The 17,601-nt window shown below is 43.7% G+C and overlaps 1 protein-coding gene across 3 annotated transcripts in view; it reads right to left on the reverse strand.

The window, feature by feature from the left end:
* The window catches only part of LOC139382345 (stromal interaction molecule 1-like), a 61,685-nt gene that overhangs the window by 24,864 nt on the left and 19,220 nt on the right, over positions 1-17,601 (reverse strand). For all 3 annotated transcript variants that reach the window (XM_071126315.1, XM_071126314.1, XM_071126316.1), the window contains 4 exons: positions 16,372-16,486; positions 13,475-13,583; positions 13,249-13,364; positions 6,654-6,831 (listed from right to left, as the gene is read on the reverse strand). In XM_071126315.1, the coding sequence (XP_070982416.1) occupies positions 6,654-6,831; positions 13,249-13,364; positions 13,475-13,583; positions 16,372-16,486 (518 nt within the window). The remainder of the gene's footprint in view (positions 1-6,653; positions 6,832-13,248; positions 13,365-13,474; positions 13,584-16,371; positions 16,487-17,601) is intronic.

Genomic DNA, 17,601 nt, shown 5'->3' on the forward strand with positions numbered 1-17,601 from the left:
GGACTGCCGTTGCTCCAACGTGTACCTAACAATAAACACCAATGCCTTTCTTAAAATCAATACACAGAAGTATATATCTTCAAACCTGCATATTTAGCTAAAAGAAAGCCAGGTTAGTAGGCAATATTAACCAGGTGAAATTGTGTCACTTCTCTTGCATTCATTGCACGTAGAGTCAGGGTATATGCAACAGTTTGGGCCGCCTGGCTCATTGCAAACTAATTTGCTGGTTCCTGGTTCGGAATGGTTCCGTATTTCACTGAAAGAATAAATGTCTTGTTTGTTTTCGAGATGATAGTTTCCAGATTTGACCATATTAATGAACTAAGGCTCGTATTTCTGTGTGTTATTATATTATAATTAAGTCTATGATTTGATAGAGCAGTCTGACTGAGCGATGGTAGGCACCTGCAGGCTCATAAGCATTCATTCAAACAGCACTTTTGTGCGTTTTGCCAGCAGCGCTGCTGTTTATGATTTCAAGCCTATCAACTCCCGTGATTAGGCTGGTATAACGATGTGATGTGAAATGGCTAGCTAGTTAGCGGGGTGCGCGCTAATAGCGTTTCAAACGTTACTCTCTCTGAAACTTGAAGTAGTTGTTCCCCTTGCTCTGCATGGGTAACGCTGCTTCGAGGGTGGCTTTTGTTGTGTTCCTGGTTCGAGCCCAGGTAGGAGTGAGGAGAGGGACGGAAGCTATACTGTTACACTGGCAATACTAAAGTGCCTATAAGAACATCCAAAGGTATATGAAATACAAATAGTATAGAGAGAAATAGTCCTATAATTCCTATAATAACTACAACCTAAAACCTCTTACCTGGGAATATTGAAGACTCATGTTAAAAGGAGCCACCAGCTTTCATATGTTCTCATGTTCTGAGCAAGGAACTTAAACGATAGCTTTTCTTACATGGCACATATTACACTTTTACTTTCTTCTCCAACACTTTGTTTTTGCATTATTTAAACCAAATTGAACATGTTTCATTATTTATTTGAGGCTGAATTGATTTTATGTATTATATTAAGTTAAAATAGGTGTTCATTCAGTATTGTTGTAATTGTCATTATTACAAATACATTTTAAAAATTGGCCGATTAAATCGGTATCGGCTTTTTTTTTTGTCCTCCAATAATCGGTGTTGAAAAATCATAATCGGTCGACCTCTAGTCAGCCTGCCACGCAGTCTCCTCGTGGAGTGCAATGTAATCGGCGTCCAAAAAGGCCAATTACCGATTGTTATGAAAACTTGAAATTGGCCCCAATTTATCGGCCTTGCCGATTCATCGGTTGACCTCTAGTATGTACATGTAAATAGAGTTAATGAAATTGACTACTTTATACTACTTGCTCTGTAGACAATGCCATTGGCTAAACACCAGCCTTATAGTAGGCTAAGAATGTGACTGAGGGGGTGCAAAGATAGCATGAGGGGCTTGCATCTTACAGTATGCGGCTGAAAACAATGGCTAATGTGTAGAGGGCAGAGGACCTTGGGCAGCTGTCACAGTACTGAGTGATGTCAAGGCTTGGCCAGGCCAGGGCCCCAGTGGTGACAGAGGGCCCAGTACTCTATGGCCGTTCTGTATTTGGATCATGGTGCTCTTTTTCTGCCACAGTATAATGTCCCCAGTGCCTCAGACATGACTATATAAACGACCAACAAGGAGCCCATTTGTGGGATGGGTGGCTGTGTCATGCTGGGTTAGTACGTGTCACATCACGCCATCCTGTGAGGTCGGTCACAAGACCACAGTTCAAACACACAGAGGGCCCACTGGGAGAAATAGGACTATAGATATTCATGTAAAATCTACAAGGTTAGCTTGTACACAGCCTAGCTTGCAATGTTTTAAAGGGGTCATAGCATATGTATGAGATTATCAATATCTGATGAGAATTGGTACATTGAAATTATGAACAGCATTTCAATTAATATAAATGAACCTGAATCCATGAAATACCCGCATGAGTTAAAAAAATACATGAGTAATTTTGAGAGCAGGTTTTACAGGGCGAATTGAGGTTGAGATGAGAAAGGAGGCAGGAAGTGTAATGCTGTTTTACATCACCAGAGAGCAGCCTCATCCCACCAGAGGAAGAGGAGAAGGCAGAGGGCTGCAGTCATGAGTAGCCTGAAGTATCACCCCGAATTCAATTCCGCTGCTCTATTGAATCCCCCATCTGACAAGTTGTTTGTGTGACTTCATTTCAAAATGACGGGGTGCATTGTACAAAACAAATTCATCAGCGAATGGATCGTCTAACAAATCCAACCAGTCACCATATCAAAGTTGACAATGTCATCATGCAGGTCGGCTCGGGCCCAACCCATCGGTTTCTGGGACGAATCAGAACAGTCAGAATGTATTCGCATTCTAGATATCGTCAGGGAGGGAGGCAAATCCAGACTCCTGGTGGAGAAGAAATATCAGAGTGATGTGGATGGGTAGCCAGGCAACAGTGAAAGGTGATCCGGGGGGCTGAGGATGGAAAATGTGGGCAGTGGGCCCTCCCACTAATGCTCTTGACCCTGACCTCTACCATTCACTAGCCACAGCTTCAGCAGCAACAACAGCAGGGCAGGGCAGGCACACAGCATTGCAGACGCTCAGCCCCACTGCACTGCAGGGTACAAGCAACATCAAAGCCTATTTGCAGCACCGGCTCAGTAGCTCCAGGCTGACTGGGCTGTTAGAGATTTGTATGAATAGCATTCCTACGAGTGAGACTAGTTTTAAATCAATATCATTTATGAGTAACTGGAATATGAGCAGCAGCAGAACGTGGATCAAGTATAGAGCATTCAGAAAATATTCAGACCCCTTGACTTTTTCCACGTTGTTACATTAGTCGTATTCTAAAATGTAATAAATAAAAACAATTCCTCAATCTACACACAATACCCCATAATGACAAAGGGAAAACAGGTTTTAGACATTTTTGCAAATTTATTAAAAAAATACAAAACAGAAATACCTTATTTACATAAGTATTCAGACACTTTGCTATGAGACTCGAAATTGAACTTAGGTGCATCCTGTTTCCTAACATGTTTCGACAACTTGATTGAAGTCCACCTGTGGTAAATTTAATTGATTGGACGTGATTTGGAAAGGCACACACTGGTCTTTGTAAGGTTCCACAGCTGACAGTGCATGTCAGAGCAAAAACTAAGCCACGAAGTTGAAGGAATTGTCCGTAGAGCTCATAGTCAGGATTGTGTCGAGGCACAGATCTGGGGAAAGGTTACCAAAACATTTCTGCAGCATTGAAGGTCCCCAAGAACAAAGTGTCCTCGTTCTTAAATGGAACAAGTTTGGAACCAACAAGATTCTTCTTAGAGCTGGCTGCCCGGCCAAACTGAGCAATCAGGGGAGAAGGGCCTTGGTCAGAGAGGTGACCATGAACCCGATGGTCAATTGGACAGAACTCAGGAATTCCTCTGTGGAGATGGGAGAAACTTCCAAAAGGACAACAATCTCTGCAGCGCTCCACCAATCAGGCCTATATGGTAGAGAGGCCAGATGGATTCCACTCCTCAGTAAAAGGCACATGACAGCTGGCTTGGAGTTAGCCAAAAGGCACCTAAAGGACTCTCAGACAATAAGAAACAAGATTCGCTGGTCTGATAAAACCAACACTGAACTATTTGGCCCGAATGCCAAGCATCACGTCTGGATGAAACCTGGCACCATCATCATGCTGTGGGGAAGTTTTTTAACTCTAGGGACTGGGAGACTAGTCAAGATAGAGGGAAAGATGAACGAAGCAAAGTACAGAGAGATCCTTGATGAAAACCTTCTCCAGAGCGCTCAGGATTTCAGACTGGGATGAAGGTTCACCTTCCAACAGGACAACGACCCTAAGCCAAGACAACGCAGGAGTGGCTTTGGTACAAGTCTCTGAATTTCCTTGAGTTGCCCAGCCCGAGCCCAGACATGAACCCGATCGAACATCTCTGGAGAGACCTGAAAATAGCTGTGCAGCAACGCTCCCCATCCAACCTAACAGAGCTTTAGAGGATCTGCAGAGAAGAATGGGAGAAACTCCTCAAATACAGGTGTGCCAAGCTTGTAGCTTCATAGTCTCGAGTCTTCTAGGGTGTAATCGCTGCCAAAGGTGCTTCAACAAAGTACTGAGTAAAGGGTCTGAATACTTATGTAAATAAGGGACGTTTAAAGACAGAGGACATGACCCCTCTCCCCTTCAGCTCCCAGAGAGAGCACAGAAGACAGGCCAGCCTGTCCACGTAGTCACACGGAGTCACCCTGTCTTGCATGTTCTCTTCCCCTGCCTCCATTACAGGGCTCACATAGGAGGCATGTTGGCCTGTCCCACCAGTCCCACACAGACAGTCTGTATGCTCCCATTCACTGTTACAGTAATAAGTGTTTAACAGGAGGGTAGCAAGCATCTCAATGTCAATGCTCTGGTTTGCTGTGGTATAACAACTGTAGTCGAAGGTCTATAACCCCATAGGTAACAAACCACAAAACAGCAACAATACAAAACTGCATGCACATTAGTTAGTATGCATGAGATGTTGCAATCCTCTCTAAAAAAAAAATTGCAATTGGCATTTCACATTCTCATTTAGTGTCAGTGGATGTTCACTAGGTGTTTCAGAGAGTTGCAGCAGAGTAGATGGATATCCCCAGCCTCACCTGCATGTCCCAGAGCAGCAGGGGGTGAGATGGCGTGAGGAATGGCAGAGATGTTTTACTGTCACAGTGAATGAACAAGGAGGGCATGACTAACCCCTGTAACCCAACTGACAGGATGTGATAATCAAAGTTCCTGTCTGGGGAGAGAGGGACATCAATAAAGGCATAGCAGGACTCTGTTCCAAGGCCGCTCTCCTCTCAGCACAGGACACAGCCCTGGTAACGCTCTCAGCTAGCAAGGCTGTGAAACACACACAGGACGCTCATTCAGGATAACTGACCTCCTGGTAGTAAGGACAGCAGATGGTGCCTCTTTATGGCTAAGCTAAGGTGGTGGATGAATAGATCTACATCATAGGAGGCTGGTGGCACCTTAATTGGGGAGGACATGCTCGTGATAATGTCTGGAGCAGAATGGTATCAAATACATGAAGTGCACGGTTTCACATGGATGCCATTCTATCGCTCCATTCAGGACATCATTATGAGCTGTCCTCCCCTCAGCAGCCTCCTGTGGCCTACGTCAAGGACACTCACTTTAGGAGTCAGTTAGTTGTAGTGGGAACGTGTGTCAGGGATAGAGACCTAGACACTGTGTGTGTATATGAGTCAGCATGACTGAACCATAGATGAGCGGGAGGATGTGAAAATAGCCCACCTCCAAGCTTCCGGCAGAAAGCATGGATATGGTCATTACTAATGGCAGAAATGACAAGGCAAGACTACAGTACGATGGTATCCAGGTGTCATACAGTCATACTGTTCTGTACCATACCGGGGTATATGGTATTACACAAGAGGCACTACTTCTAAAAACTATTTAGGAAAAAGGGATCTTAATCCAGGAGGGGATTGAATGTCTCTGCTGAAGCCAAGAAAATGCATAGCTGACATCTAGCCACTTATCAAACCAAAGACATAGCTGACATCTAGCCACTTATCAAACCAAAGACATAGCAGACATCTAGCCACGTATCAAACCAAAGACATAGCAGACATCTAGCCACGTATCAAACCAAAGACATAGCAGACATCTAGCCACGTATCAAACCAAAGACATAGCAGACATCTAGCCACGTATCAAACCAAAGACATAGCAGACATCTAGCCACGTATCAAACCAAAGACATAGCAGACATCTAGCCACGTATCAAACCAAATGAATAGCTGACATCTAGCCACTTATCAAACCAAATGAATAGCTGACATCTAGCCACGTATCAAACCAAATGCATAGCAGACATCTAGCCACGTATCAAACCAAATGAATAGCTGACATCTAGCCACTTAAGGGGAGTTGAGCTCTGTAGTGACAGAACCAAGACAGAGAGAGAGAGGGCCACAGAGGAGTAAGGGGAGTTGAGCTCTGTAGTGACAGAACCAGGACAGAGAGAGGGCCACAGAGGAGTAAGGGGAGTTGAGCTCTGTAGTGACAGAACCAGGACAGAAGCTAGCCATATGCTAGCTCAGATTTCAAAAGGTGTTTGCGGAATAATCATAAGAAAATAATTTCCATGGACAGTTGATACCAAGTCCGTCTTGTGATCAGCTGTGAGACTTACTTCAGAGAAACTTCAATGATATTCCATAGAGAACAGTTCCACAATGTGAGGAAAGGATATTTTGCCCACTTGCATAATTACTACAGCAATCTCTAGAATGAGCTCTGAATGAGGAACTCAACTGATGGCTTCAGACCAGTTAATCCTTCACTTCCTGTTTCTGTTGTATCATGGAGTGGCTTCAACATGACGCACCTGAAAAACGTATTTAATCTGCCAATTCCTGACCAAATGAACACTGACTGTTCTCATCAAGCCATCCCTTCGTCAAGCCACCACGACGTCAAGCCACCACGACTTCAAGCCACCACGACGTCAAGCCACCACGACGTCAAGCCAGTGGATAATGACATCATTCAGTCACTACTTCTATGGGCCTGCTTCCTCAGGTACAGTGGTTGAAGGGAAAGACAAACTCACTTCTTCTGCAGATCATGCAGGCTCTGCTCAGCCCTCTGTAGACCATCCAGGTCCGTCATCATCTTCTTCATGTGGTCCTTGGAGTAACGGTTCTGGATGTAGGCGAACCAGCAGCCTCCAATGCCGATCACTATGGACACCACCAGCATGAAGTCCTTCAGGTGGTTATGAGTGTTCACTGGGGAGAGAGAGAAGTGTTAGGTTAAAAGGTATACTTCAGGATTTTGGCAATGAAGACCTTAATGTCCTTCCCCTAGCGTTAGCACAAAGATTGTACGTTTATGGTAACAGCTAGTATGCTAGCAGATACCATAGGCTTCCAGTCATTGTGCTAACGCTATTTAGCATTGGCTCGCGAAACTCTCTTTAACCTCCATACTGGATGCAGAGACATAAAAACAGTACATATCGTTTTCGGATTGTCCCTTCATCCAACAAAACTCATTGGTGGTGAACTAGTGTTGTGAAAGTGTGTGAAACTGAATGAACTCAAGTCATGGTACAGTGGCGAGGTCTCTCCAGGAGAGATGTGCGGTAGTAGTTAGGATCCGTTGAGGAGGCACCAGGCTAAAAGACCAAGGTAAAGGCAGATTAACACACTATTTACATGAGGCGACGAATCAAAGCCCCGGCAGCCTCGGTCTTGCCCTTCCTGTCCTCTGGAGGCAAGGGGTTCGCCCATGTAGAGACGTGTGAATGTCCTCTGTCATAATGTTGCCATCCTAATGGATTCAGAACAGTCCCATTCCTCACAGTCACTGCCAGCACGCCAACCAGGCAGGCAGCAACTAACACTCATGTAAAATCAGCCAAGAGGCCTGAGACGTGATCCATCCATCATCCTTAAAGAACAGACAGGTGAAGACTACATTCTCTTAAAGCTGTGGAAGCTGAGACGTCGTAGGGCCTTATAAAGGGACAAGATCTGAGCTAACGCATGATCTCTTAGCAAGCACAGCACTTATGTCCTGGAGTGAAACAAAATAGGAAGTGGAGTGTCAGCTAAAGCCTGGGCCTGGCATCTCTTTATACAGGCGCATAGAGGGCGTGCCAACTTACAAACAAGCCTTACACACTAAGCTCTCTCGGCTGGCTGTTATTGACAAGGAACAAAAGACCTCCCTTCGCCTCACAGAAAAACAACCTCCACGCTGAAACCGACATAGGTTATTGATGTAGAGTAATGATGCATGGCAATGTGCTCATTAGGCCAGCAATGTTTTCTTGCCCTCTGTCATCAGTCAAGAGCTGTGTGTGTGGGCTCTTGTAGCCTCGTCTACACAATCCAGTACAAACACAGTTGGCCATTAACAGCAGAACTTGGCCGGATAGTGAAGAACATTTATGACTAGACTGGTGTCAGAGCAGTATTACAGAAACAAGGTGAACCACATGACGGTGGCCTAGCCCTTTCCCTTATAAAGCTCTAGGGCAGGGGTACCCAATTACACTCAGCCCTGGGACGATTTTTTCCTTGAGCAGATGTTCGGGGACCGGAACATAGTTCTAAATCATTTGTACGCTGCAAATGTACCACTATAATCTCAAACAGATATAGTATTTGATCAAAACTGAACTATTTCAAACCTTGATACAATCACATATCCCTCTATTTAATACCTGGGAACAGATTTTCCTAAATTAAAAATCACTATGCTGATTTGATGTTGATTTTACAGTCTTATCTCCAACACACAGGAGAGATGACATGGTTTCTATTATTATTATTATTATTATTATCTAATATACATCAGGCCAATCATCCGTTCCCTCCCGCAGGAAAACAACTCCCTCTCGCATTGCTTTCAGCATTGCTTTCAGCGTCTTCGCTATCAATTTGTCTTGGGTCTGCAGCATTAGAATCCTACTCTTCGTCTGTGGAAGACCAGACAGAGAAATATCTGATCCCTATGGACATCCTCTACCAAATCATTTGCATCTCCTGTTGCTACAGTTCAATTACTGGTCGTTGAATAGAACCAGTTCAACACACACAAACAGGCAGAATAAAAACGGCTAACTAACTGCCAGAATAAAACGGTTAACTGTAACTACCAGAATAAAACGGTTAACTGCCAGAATAAAACGGTTAACTGTAACTGCAAGAATAAAACGGTTAACTGCCAGAATAAAACGGTTAACTGCCAGAATAAAACGGTTAACTGCCAGAATAAAACGGTTAACTGCCAGAATAAAACGGTTAACTGTAACTGCCAGAATAAAACGGTTAACTGCCAAAATAAAACGGTTAACTGTAACTGCCAGAATAAAACGGGTAACTAACTGCCAGAATAAAACGGGTAACTAACTGCCAGAATAAAACGGGTAACTAACTGCCAGAATAAAATGGTTAACAAATGGTTAACTGTAACTGCCAGAATAAAACGGGTAACTGTAACTGCCAGAATAAAACGGGTAACTGTAACTGCCAGAATAAAACGGGTAACTAACTGCCAGAATAAAACGGGTAACTAACTGCCAGAATAAAACGGGTAACTAACTGCCAGAATAAAACGGGTAACTAACTGCCAGAATAAAACGGGTAACTAACTGCCAGAATAAAACGGGTAACTAACTGCCAGAATAAAACGGGTAACTAACTGCCAGAATAAAACGGGTAACTAACTGCCAGAATAAAACGGGTAACTAACTGCCAGAATAAAACGGGTAACTAACTGCCAGAATAAAACGGGTAACTAACTGCCAGAATAAAACGGGTAACTAACTGCCAGAATAAAACGGGTAACTAACGGCCAAAATAAAACGGTTAACTGTAACTGCCAGAATAAAACGGTTAACTGCCAGAATAAAACGGTTAACTGCCAGAATAAAACAGGTAACTGCCAGAATAAAACGGTTAACTGTAACTGCCAGAATAAAACGGTTAACTGTAACTGCCAGAATAAAACGGTTAACTGCCAGAATAAAATGGTTAACTGTAACTGCCAAAATAAAACGGGTAACTGTAACTGCCAGAATAAAATGGGTAACTGCCAGAATAAAACGGGTAATTGCCAGAATAAAACGGGTAACTGCCAGAATAAAATGGTTAAGTGTAACTGCCAAAATAAAATGGTTAAGTGTAACTGCCAAAATAAAACGGTTAAGTGTAACTGCCAGAATAAAACGGGTAACTGTAACTGCCAGAATAAAACGGGTAACTGCCAGAATAAAACGGGTAACTGCCAGAATAAAACGGGTAACTGCCAGAATAAAACGGGTAACTGCCAGAATAAAACGGGTAACTGCCAGAATAAAACGGGTAACTGTAACTGCCAGAATAAAACGGGTAACTGTAACTGCCAGAATAAAACGGGTGACTGTAACTGCCAGAATAAAATAGGTAACTGCCAGAATAAAATAGGTAACTGCCAGAATAAGGAAACCCTTCAGTAAATGAGGGATACAAAGTATATTGAAAGCAAGTGTGGTTCCTGAGTTAAATAAGCAGTTAACATTACATTACATTATGATCTACATGTATATAAATGCCCAGTTCCCATTATTTTGGCAACTATGGATAGAAGAGATCTCAGTGACTTTGAAAGACTGGTCTCATTAAGGCCTGTGTGTGTCTCAGTCACCAGATCTCAACACAATTGACCACTTATGAGAGATTCTGGAGTGACGCCTGAGACGGTTTTCCACCAACAAAACACCAAATGATGGAATTTTTGGCAGATACCCGTAGGTCTTTTCCTCTAGCTAACACAATCCATTAGCCTTTTCTTTGTCTGAAAACACGTCGCTGATTAGCAGGAATGTTGGCTAGAAAGTCCAAAGTGACATGTCTAACTGACCATTAGACTGGGAACGACTTGGCTCAAACCGGTCTTTCTCGGTTCTCCTTCAGGTGAACAGTCCAGTTGCATCTAATAGGTTGTGAAAAAGGCAGGGGAATGGGTCCACCTTGATAAATGCGTCAGCCATTAAGAGAAGGACAAGTGTCCATTTTTGATGGGGCCCATTGTGAAAGGTGTCTCGAAGTGCTGCTGCTGTGCACAGCCAGTTTGTGGGACGATCAGCAGGACCTGTGGCTTTAGGCTCAGGCTGTCATCTCCAGACGACCTCCTCTCTTCCTCCAGCTGAGACTCTTCACTAAACACACGCACAATGATGCATGCCAGACACAGATCCCTAACTCTCCCTTATCCTGCTGCAACCTTCCTATAAAACAACCCAAATTCTCCCCCTCCCCCTTTCCCCTAACACACTTCTTTCTCTATTATGGAGAGCAGAGCGGACAGAACTTCAAGGCCAGAGGAAGGACTAAGGCTCATTCATATTCTGGTTTCCTTACATAATCTGACCAGGGATTCTTGATCTACATCCAAAAATGTACATTTATTATATTTTTCACAGACCTGAAAGGTGGTCTCCTGATGTGTTTTAAGCCTTGTTGTAGAGTTTTTTTAAGTATGATTTTGAGAGAGAAAAAACAGAAAGAAAAAAAAAATAATAATAAATAAAAACTGGGGGAAAACTGAGAAAACGTAATCAGGCAAAAAACACTGTTTGTATAACTAACCTTGTGGGGACGCACAATTCAGTCCCAGTCAACATCTTATTTTCACAAATTGGTGTTTGTTGACTATTCTTGTGAAGACATCTGGTCCCCACAAGTATAGTGAAACACACGTGCACACACACACTGCAGCCCCATAATGTGAGCCATCAGGTTCTCCTTCCCTCCCCTGAGCTAACCCACTGGTACGATTCCCAGGAACCACCTCGTCTGGTGGTGACATGACATCAGCAGGTTCTCCAAAGCCCCAGGGCCAGTCTGACAGGGATTGACCAACAAAATGCCATACATTTCCAGTAGGTAAACAAAATCGGGGGAAACTGGTGTCCAACCACTGATACAGCAGCAGCCTTTGGGGACTAGAGGCTGTTACAACATGAAGTATGTCACTGTGAGATAGCTGTCAGGAACCAACTGCTGCGTGTTTCCTGCTTCACCAGGCCCAGGGTTGCTGTGGAAACAACTAATCATGATCCACATAACTACATAACTACAACGGACATGTTCTGTTTCCTGTCCTGTCTAACAGCTTTCACACAGTGCAGGTGCTTTTAACTCCATAACTGGTAGGACTTAGTGCCAGGTTAGGACATGCACCTCGTTAATGAAAGTGCGCACAAGCAAGAGACTGTTGTTTGGTTAGCAATGTTCCGGTATCAATCATGTGATTGCAGAGTTGGCAAAACAAATGGCCACTGGTTTAAGGAAAATAATCCTGATCTCATTCTGCCAGGTAGGCTACTTTGTAGTTAACATTTAATTGAGAAGGTTTATAGGAAAGCCTTTCCATCTCTACCAGAAGATAGCGATGATGCTAATGATAACTAACGGCTACACAAAGTAGACACACACAGACAGGGGAATTCCTGTGCCGTTTCAAAAAGTTACAGGAATACATCTAATCACGGATGCATTTTGTCTTATGAATATCTTGGGCAAATGTGTTTATAATAAGTTCAATACATTTATTATTGAGTTCCATTTTAATGTCTGGATTCAATGATTCTGTCCACAACAGTGATTTTATAGGGTCCTAGAGGTGGTTTTATAGGGTCCTAGAGGTGTGGTGTGTTTGTCTCAGTGCCCCAGAGGTGTGGTTTTATAGGGTCCTAGAGGTGTGGATTTATAGGGTCCTAGAGGTGTGGTTTTATAGGGTCCTAGAGGTGTGATTTTACAGGGTTCTAGAGGTGCGGTGTGTTTGTCTCAGTGCCCCAGATGTGTGATTTTACAGGGTTCTAGAGGTGTGGTGGTGTTTGTCTCAGTGCCCCAGAGGTGTGATTTTACAGGGTCCTAGAGGTGTGATTTTACAGGGTCCTAGAGGTGTGGTGGTGTTTGTCTCAGTGCGCCAGAGGTGTGTGCCTAGAATACAGAGTAGCTCAGCCTGAGCATCAACTCACTTCCTCTTCCATAGTAGTGCGCTCTCTCTGCTGAGGCTGGAAAAGCCTTTGGTATGACACAGAGCACCACAGAATAGCCATTCTAAGGAGGGCTTCACTTACTTTAGGGGAAAGCATGATGGTTTCTGGCCTCAGAGTAACCCTGCTGATACTCATACAATGATGTTATTTATCAGAGGACATTGTAGCAGAATTTAAATGGATCATACTGATTCACTGTATTCTGTGCTGCAGCAAGAAGGCTGACTGCAGGTAGTCCAACTGATTAACTAAAACATATAGGGGGAGGGGCTTTTTTCTTATGTTATTTTTAGTATTACATTGTTCTTGGTTACTGCATTGTTGGGTTTATAGCTTGCGATAACGACATTTAACTTGTGCATGTGACATTAAAACTTGGTAAGAACAGATTTTCCAGCACTGCCAATCTGCTGCTTGAGACTAATGAACACATTTTGGAGTTGTTTTCTTTTACCAACTGTCTCCCTTTGGAGAGACAAACAGAGCAGACACTGTTCTTCCTCATAGAATTACATTCACAAACAGTCGCTTCAGTATCCAACAGAAATCCTCCTTTATCGGTCTGGGTGAAAGATAAACACACTACTAAACACTAATAGGTAATGTATTGTAATTGTAAAAAAAAAAAAAAAAGAGAAGGTAATCCACTTACTGAGTGGGGCTCCAAACAGCACAGTGTCCAAGGCCTTGAGCTGCAGCTTCTGAACATGGCTGCGATCCAGCATCTTCAGAATGGACACTGTCAGAGTGGCGTTCTTCACAGCCAGCCTGAAGGAAACAGACAGACAGATTGAGACTCTACAGTGCAGTTAAAGGAAGATTGGGGAAGAGAGAGAGAATAGGAGGGTTGGTAGGAAGGACCCTGTGGGTTAACTTACCTGGGCATGATAGTGCCGTTGAAGTGCATCTTGCGGAAGGCATCCACATACTGCGGCAGCTCCACGTGGGTGAGCCACAACACCACATCGTCCACTGTCCAATTGTACACTGCAATACACAAACATGATATTACCACACTATCCTTGCTTCTCAACTCTCTCTAAAGACCGTTTCAGCCTCAGTGATCTCCATCACTGGTTATATGCCAACGTTGAGGCCACGCAGATCCTCACACAGAGAGAGAACATTTGACTCTGCTTTATAATTTATGAGCGTCGCCGTGAGACGAGTGTAGCCAAAAACCCTTAGCGGTATCCCCTATCATAACACACTTAAATGTAGCTACACATGTTGGCCATCTCTCAATAAAAGCCAAAGGGAGACGGGACTGGCAGGGAGTCAGCAGCAGTGAGGTTTGGTGTGGGCTCAGGCTGACTAGCTAGCTGGGTTAATGTGCTTCTGCAGTTTCCTGGCTCCAAACCTCCGCTCTGAGCAAACCAATGACAGGAAGCTGCAATGCAGAGACTCCGACACAACCAGAGAGGAAAAGGGGGGGGGGGGGGGGGGGGGTTGGGGCGATGGGGGACAGAAGAGATGTAGGGAGAGGGGAGGGTGGAATGAGAGAGACAGATAAAGAGAGAGGGAGGAAGGAGGGGTAAGGGACAAAGATTAGTGAGTGGAATGCCAGCAGGTCAAGGAGAGGGGGGCGTAGCTGGTACGTCAGTGTGGATGGTTGTTATCTGTGTGTGTACATTCTGATGACAGGTACACTGGTCACCCTCTGCCAGGATGCTTGAGCTGCTAAGTGGTCTGCACTTCATTTGACAATGATGACATACCAACTGATACATTTGACAACTCTGTCTGGGCAGCCTAACTGCAGAGAGGCTGAGAAAATATTCTCCCTTACCTAAACAGTAACCAGACAGAACATCTAGGCTTTAAATCCAAATCGAATTACTGATGATACAAATGTAAAAACAACGCAGTGCTTTAAAAACAGACAGTACAAAGCACAGGGAGGCTCAGAACAGCAGGGAAGGGTTCTGATATACAGTACCAGTCAAAAGTGTAGACACACCTACTCATTCAAGGGATTCTTTATTTTTACTATTTTCTACATTGTAGAATAATAGTGAAGACATCAACACTAGGAAATAACACATATGGAATCCTGCAGTAACCAAGTGTTAAATCAAAATATATTGTAGATTTTAGATTCCTCAAAGTAGCCAGCCTTTACCTTGATGACAGCTTTGCACACTCGTAACATTCTCTCAACCAACTTCATCTGGAATGCTTTTCCAACAGTCTTGAAGGAGTTCCCACATATGCTGAGCACTTATTAGCTGCTTTTCCTTCACTCTGTGGCCCAACTCATCTCAATAAGGTTGAGGCCAGGTCATCTGATGTAGCACTCCATCACTCTCCTTGGTCAAATAGCCCTTACACAGGCTGGAGGTGTGTTGGTTCATTGTCCTGTTGAAAAAACAAATGATAGTCCCACTAAGCGCAAACCAGATGGGATGGCGTATCACTACAGAATGCTGTGGTAGTCATTCTGGTTAAGTGTGCTTTGAATTCTAAATAAATCACTTTGTCACCAGCAAAGCACCCCCACGCCATCACAACTCCTCCTCCATGCTTCACTGTGGGAACCACACATGCGGAGATAATCTGTTCACGTCATCTGCGTCTCACAAAGACACGGCATTTGGAACCAGAAATCTCAAATTTGGACACATCAGACCAAAAGGACAGATTTCCACCGGTCTAATGTCCATTGCTCGTGTTTCATGGCCAAAGCAAGTATCTTCTTATTATTATTGGTGTCCTTTAGTAGTGGTTTCTTTGCAGCAATTCAACCATGAAGGCCTGATTCACACAGTCTCCTCTGAACAGTTGATGTTGAGATGTGTCTGTTACTTGAACTCTGAAGCATTTATTTGGGCTGCAATTTCTGAGGCAACTCTAATGAACTTATCCTCTGCAGCAGAGGTAACTCTGGGTCTTCCTTTCCTGTGACGGTCCTCATGAGAGCCAGTTAACTCTAATGAACTCATCGTCTGCAGCAGAGGTAACTCTGGGTCTTCCTTTCCTGTGACGGTCCTCATGAGATCATAGCGCTTGATGGTTTTTGCGACTGTACTGAAATTTTCCGGATTGACTGACCTTCATGTCTTAAACTAATGATGGACAGTTGTTTTTCTTTGAGCTGTTCTTGCCATAATATGGAATTGTACCAAACAGGGCTATCTTCTGTATACCACCCCTACCTTGTCACAACACAACTGATTGTCTCAAATGCATTAAGGAAAGAAATTCCACAAATAAAATGTTAACAAGGCACACCTGTTAATTGAAATGCATTCCAGGTGACTACTTCATGAAGCTGGTTGAGAGAATGCCAAAAGTGTGCAAAGCTGTCATTAAGGGAAAGGGTGAATACTTTGAAGAATCTCAAATATAAATATATTTTCATTTGTTTATCACTTTTTTGGTTACATTATTCCATGTGTTATTTCATAGTTTTGAGGTCTTCACTATTATTCTACAATGTTGAAAATAGTAATAAAAAATAAAAAAGAAGAACTCTGAAATTAGTAGGTATGTCTAAACTTTTGTCTGGTAATGTAGCTAACATGGTGTCAGTCAGCAGTGAGACCTCAAACGAGGAGGGCTGGACGGACAGAGCAGCCCTCTCAGAGGAGAACACAGAACACAGTGTACTGAAAGAGATTCATCGTCTGAGACTCTCCTATATGCACACGGATGCACTAAGTGGGGCAGCATGCCTGGAGGGGAGACTGGTTTGTACTGCTAGCCTGTAGAGAGCAGTGACAGAGCGGGAGGCTCCTGTAACACCACGGTGTTAGTTACAGCGTAGTTCCAGCACCTTTAGAACCCTTCCAGGTATTCCACAAGTCTTCCACACTGATGAACTGGTCGTCTCCATGGAAACTGTTGTGCTTGGCTTTGGGATCGTGGTAGTTCAGGTCCTCCCTCAGGAACTGGAGGTCGCCAGGGTCACATGGAGGGAAACAGAAAGGAAGACAGAGTGCAGGTCAGAGAGAAGTGAAGAAAGAACAGGGGATGTATCAATCAAATCAGCCAAAAATATGTTGTTGCCTGTCACTTATAGATGATGGAATCAAACCGTTACATCAAGGCTGAGGTAGACCTAAGAGACTGCAAAGTGTCAGCTATACAAGGGAAGGATAAAAAGATCTCTGTACGGCGTGCTCAGAGAATAACCAACAGAGGCATGCCCTGAGCCTGCTGCAGACCGGGCTCACTTCACTGTGTGCACCCAGCCTTGTTACTGTAGTAGTGTGCAGTAGAGAGGAGCCTAGAATTAATGGAACAGCCAGGAACATTATGCTTTATTCACACCACACAGTTGGAGAAGGGGCTAGAAAACAAATGGCCTTTTGCGACTGAATGACAATTAAGACCTAGACATTGTCTTACAAAGTGAATGTCAATAAAGATCTACACGTTTGGCCATGTACATGTATAATATTTTACACTGAAGCTTTACTGGCCTGAGATCCTGTGATGGAAAGTACAAACCTATAACTCCAGTTCTAACAGCAGTGGACAATAGATCATTATTTGATGAGGAACACAAACAGGAAATCAAGTGTTCCTCCTCTACTCTAAACACTCACCAATCTTTCAATCTAATGAGCCTAATCTAAGTAATATCAGACACATTAAGTGTCTCCAGTTCTCTTGAGCAACAACATAGAAGCACAGCAAAAGGGCTTAGATGACATTCTGTTTCCTCCATCGCTAGCCAGCCCCCATGCTGTTATCACTGGGAGGAAGAAGCTTGGCTGCTGTACGACACACACGCCCACACAAAGAACATCTCAAAGAACATGGGCGCAGGACAAGCCATGATGCTGATTTTCCTTCTTCAGAGCATAGTGTGGGTGGTTTTCACTACAGGGCGGACACTCACAATCAATCAGGCAATAAATCATACCGTTTCTTTGACAATGTAGCAGAAAATCCTGGTCCGGTGTGTTTTCTAGCTGCAACATGCTGTTTCAATCATCTTAGCTTTAGATTTTTATTTAACCGTTATTTAACTAGGCAAGTCAGTTAAGAACAAAAAAAA

Source organism: Oncorhynchus clarkii, chromosome 24, assembly GCF_045791955.1.
Source record: "Oncorhynchus clarkii lewisi isolate Uvic-CL-2024 chromosome 24, UVic_Ocla_1.0, whole genome shotgun sequence".
NCBI lineage: Eukaryota > Metazoa > Chordata > Actinopteri > Salmoniformes > Salmonidae > Oncorhynchus > Oncorhynchus clarkii.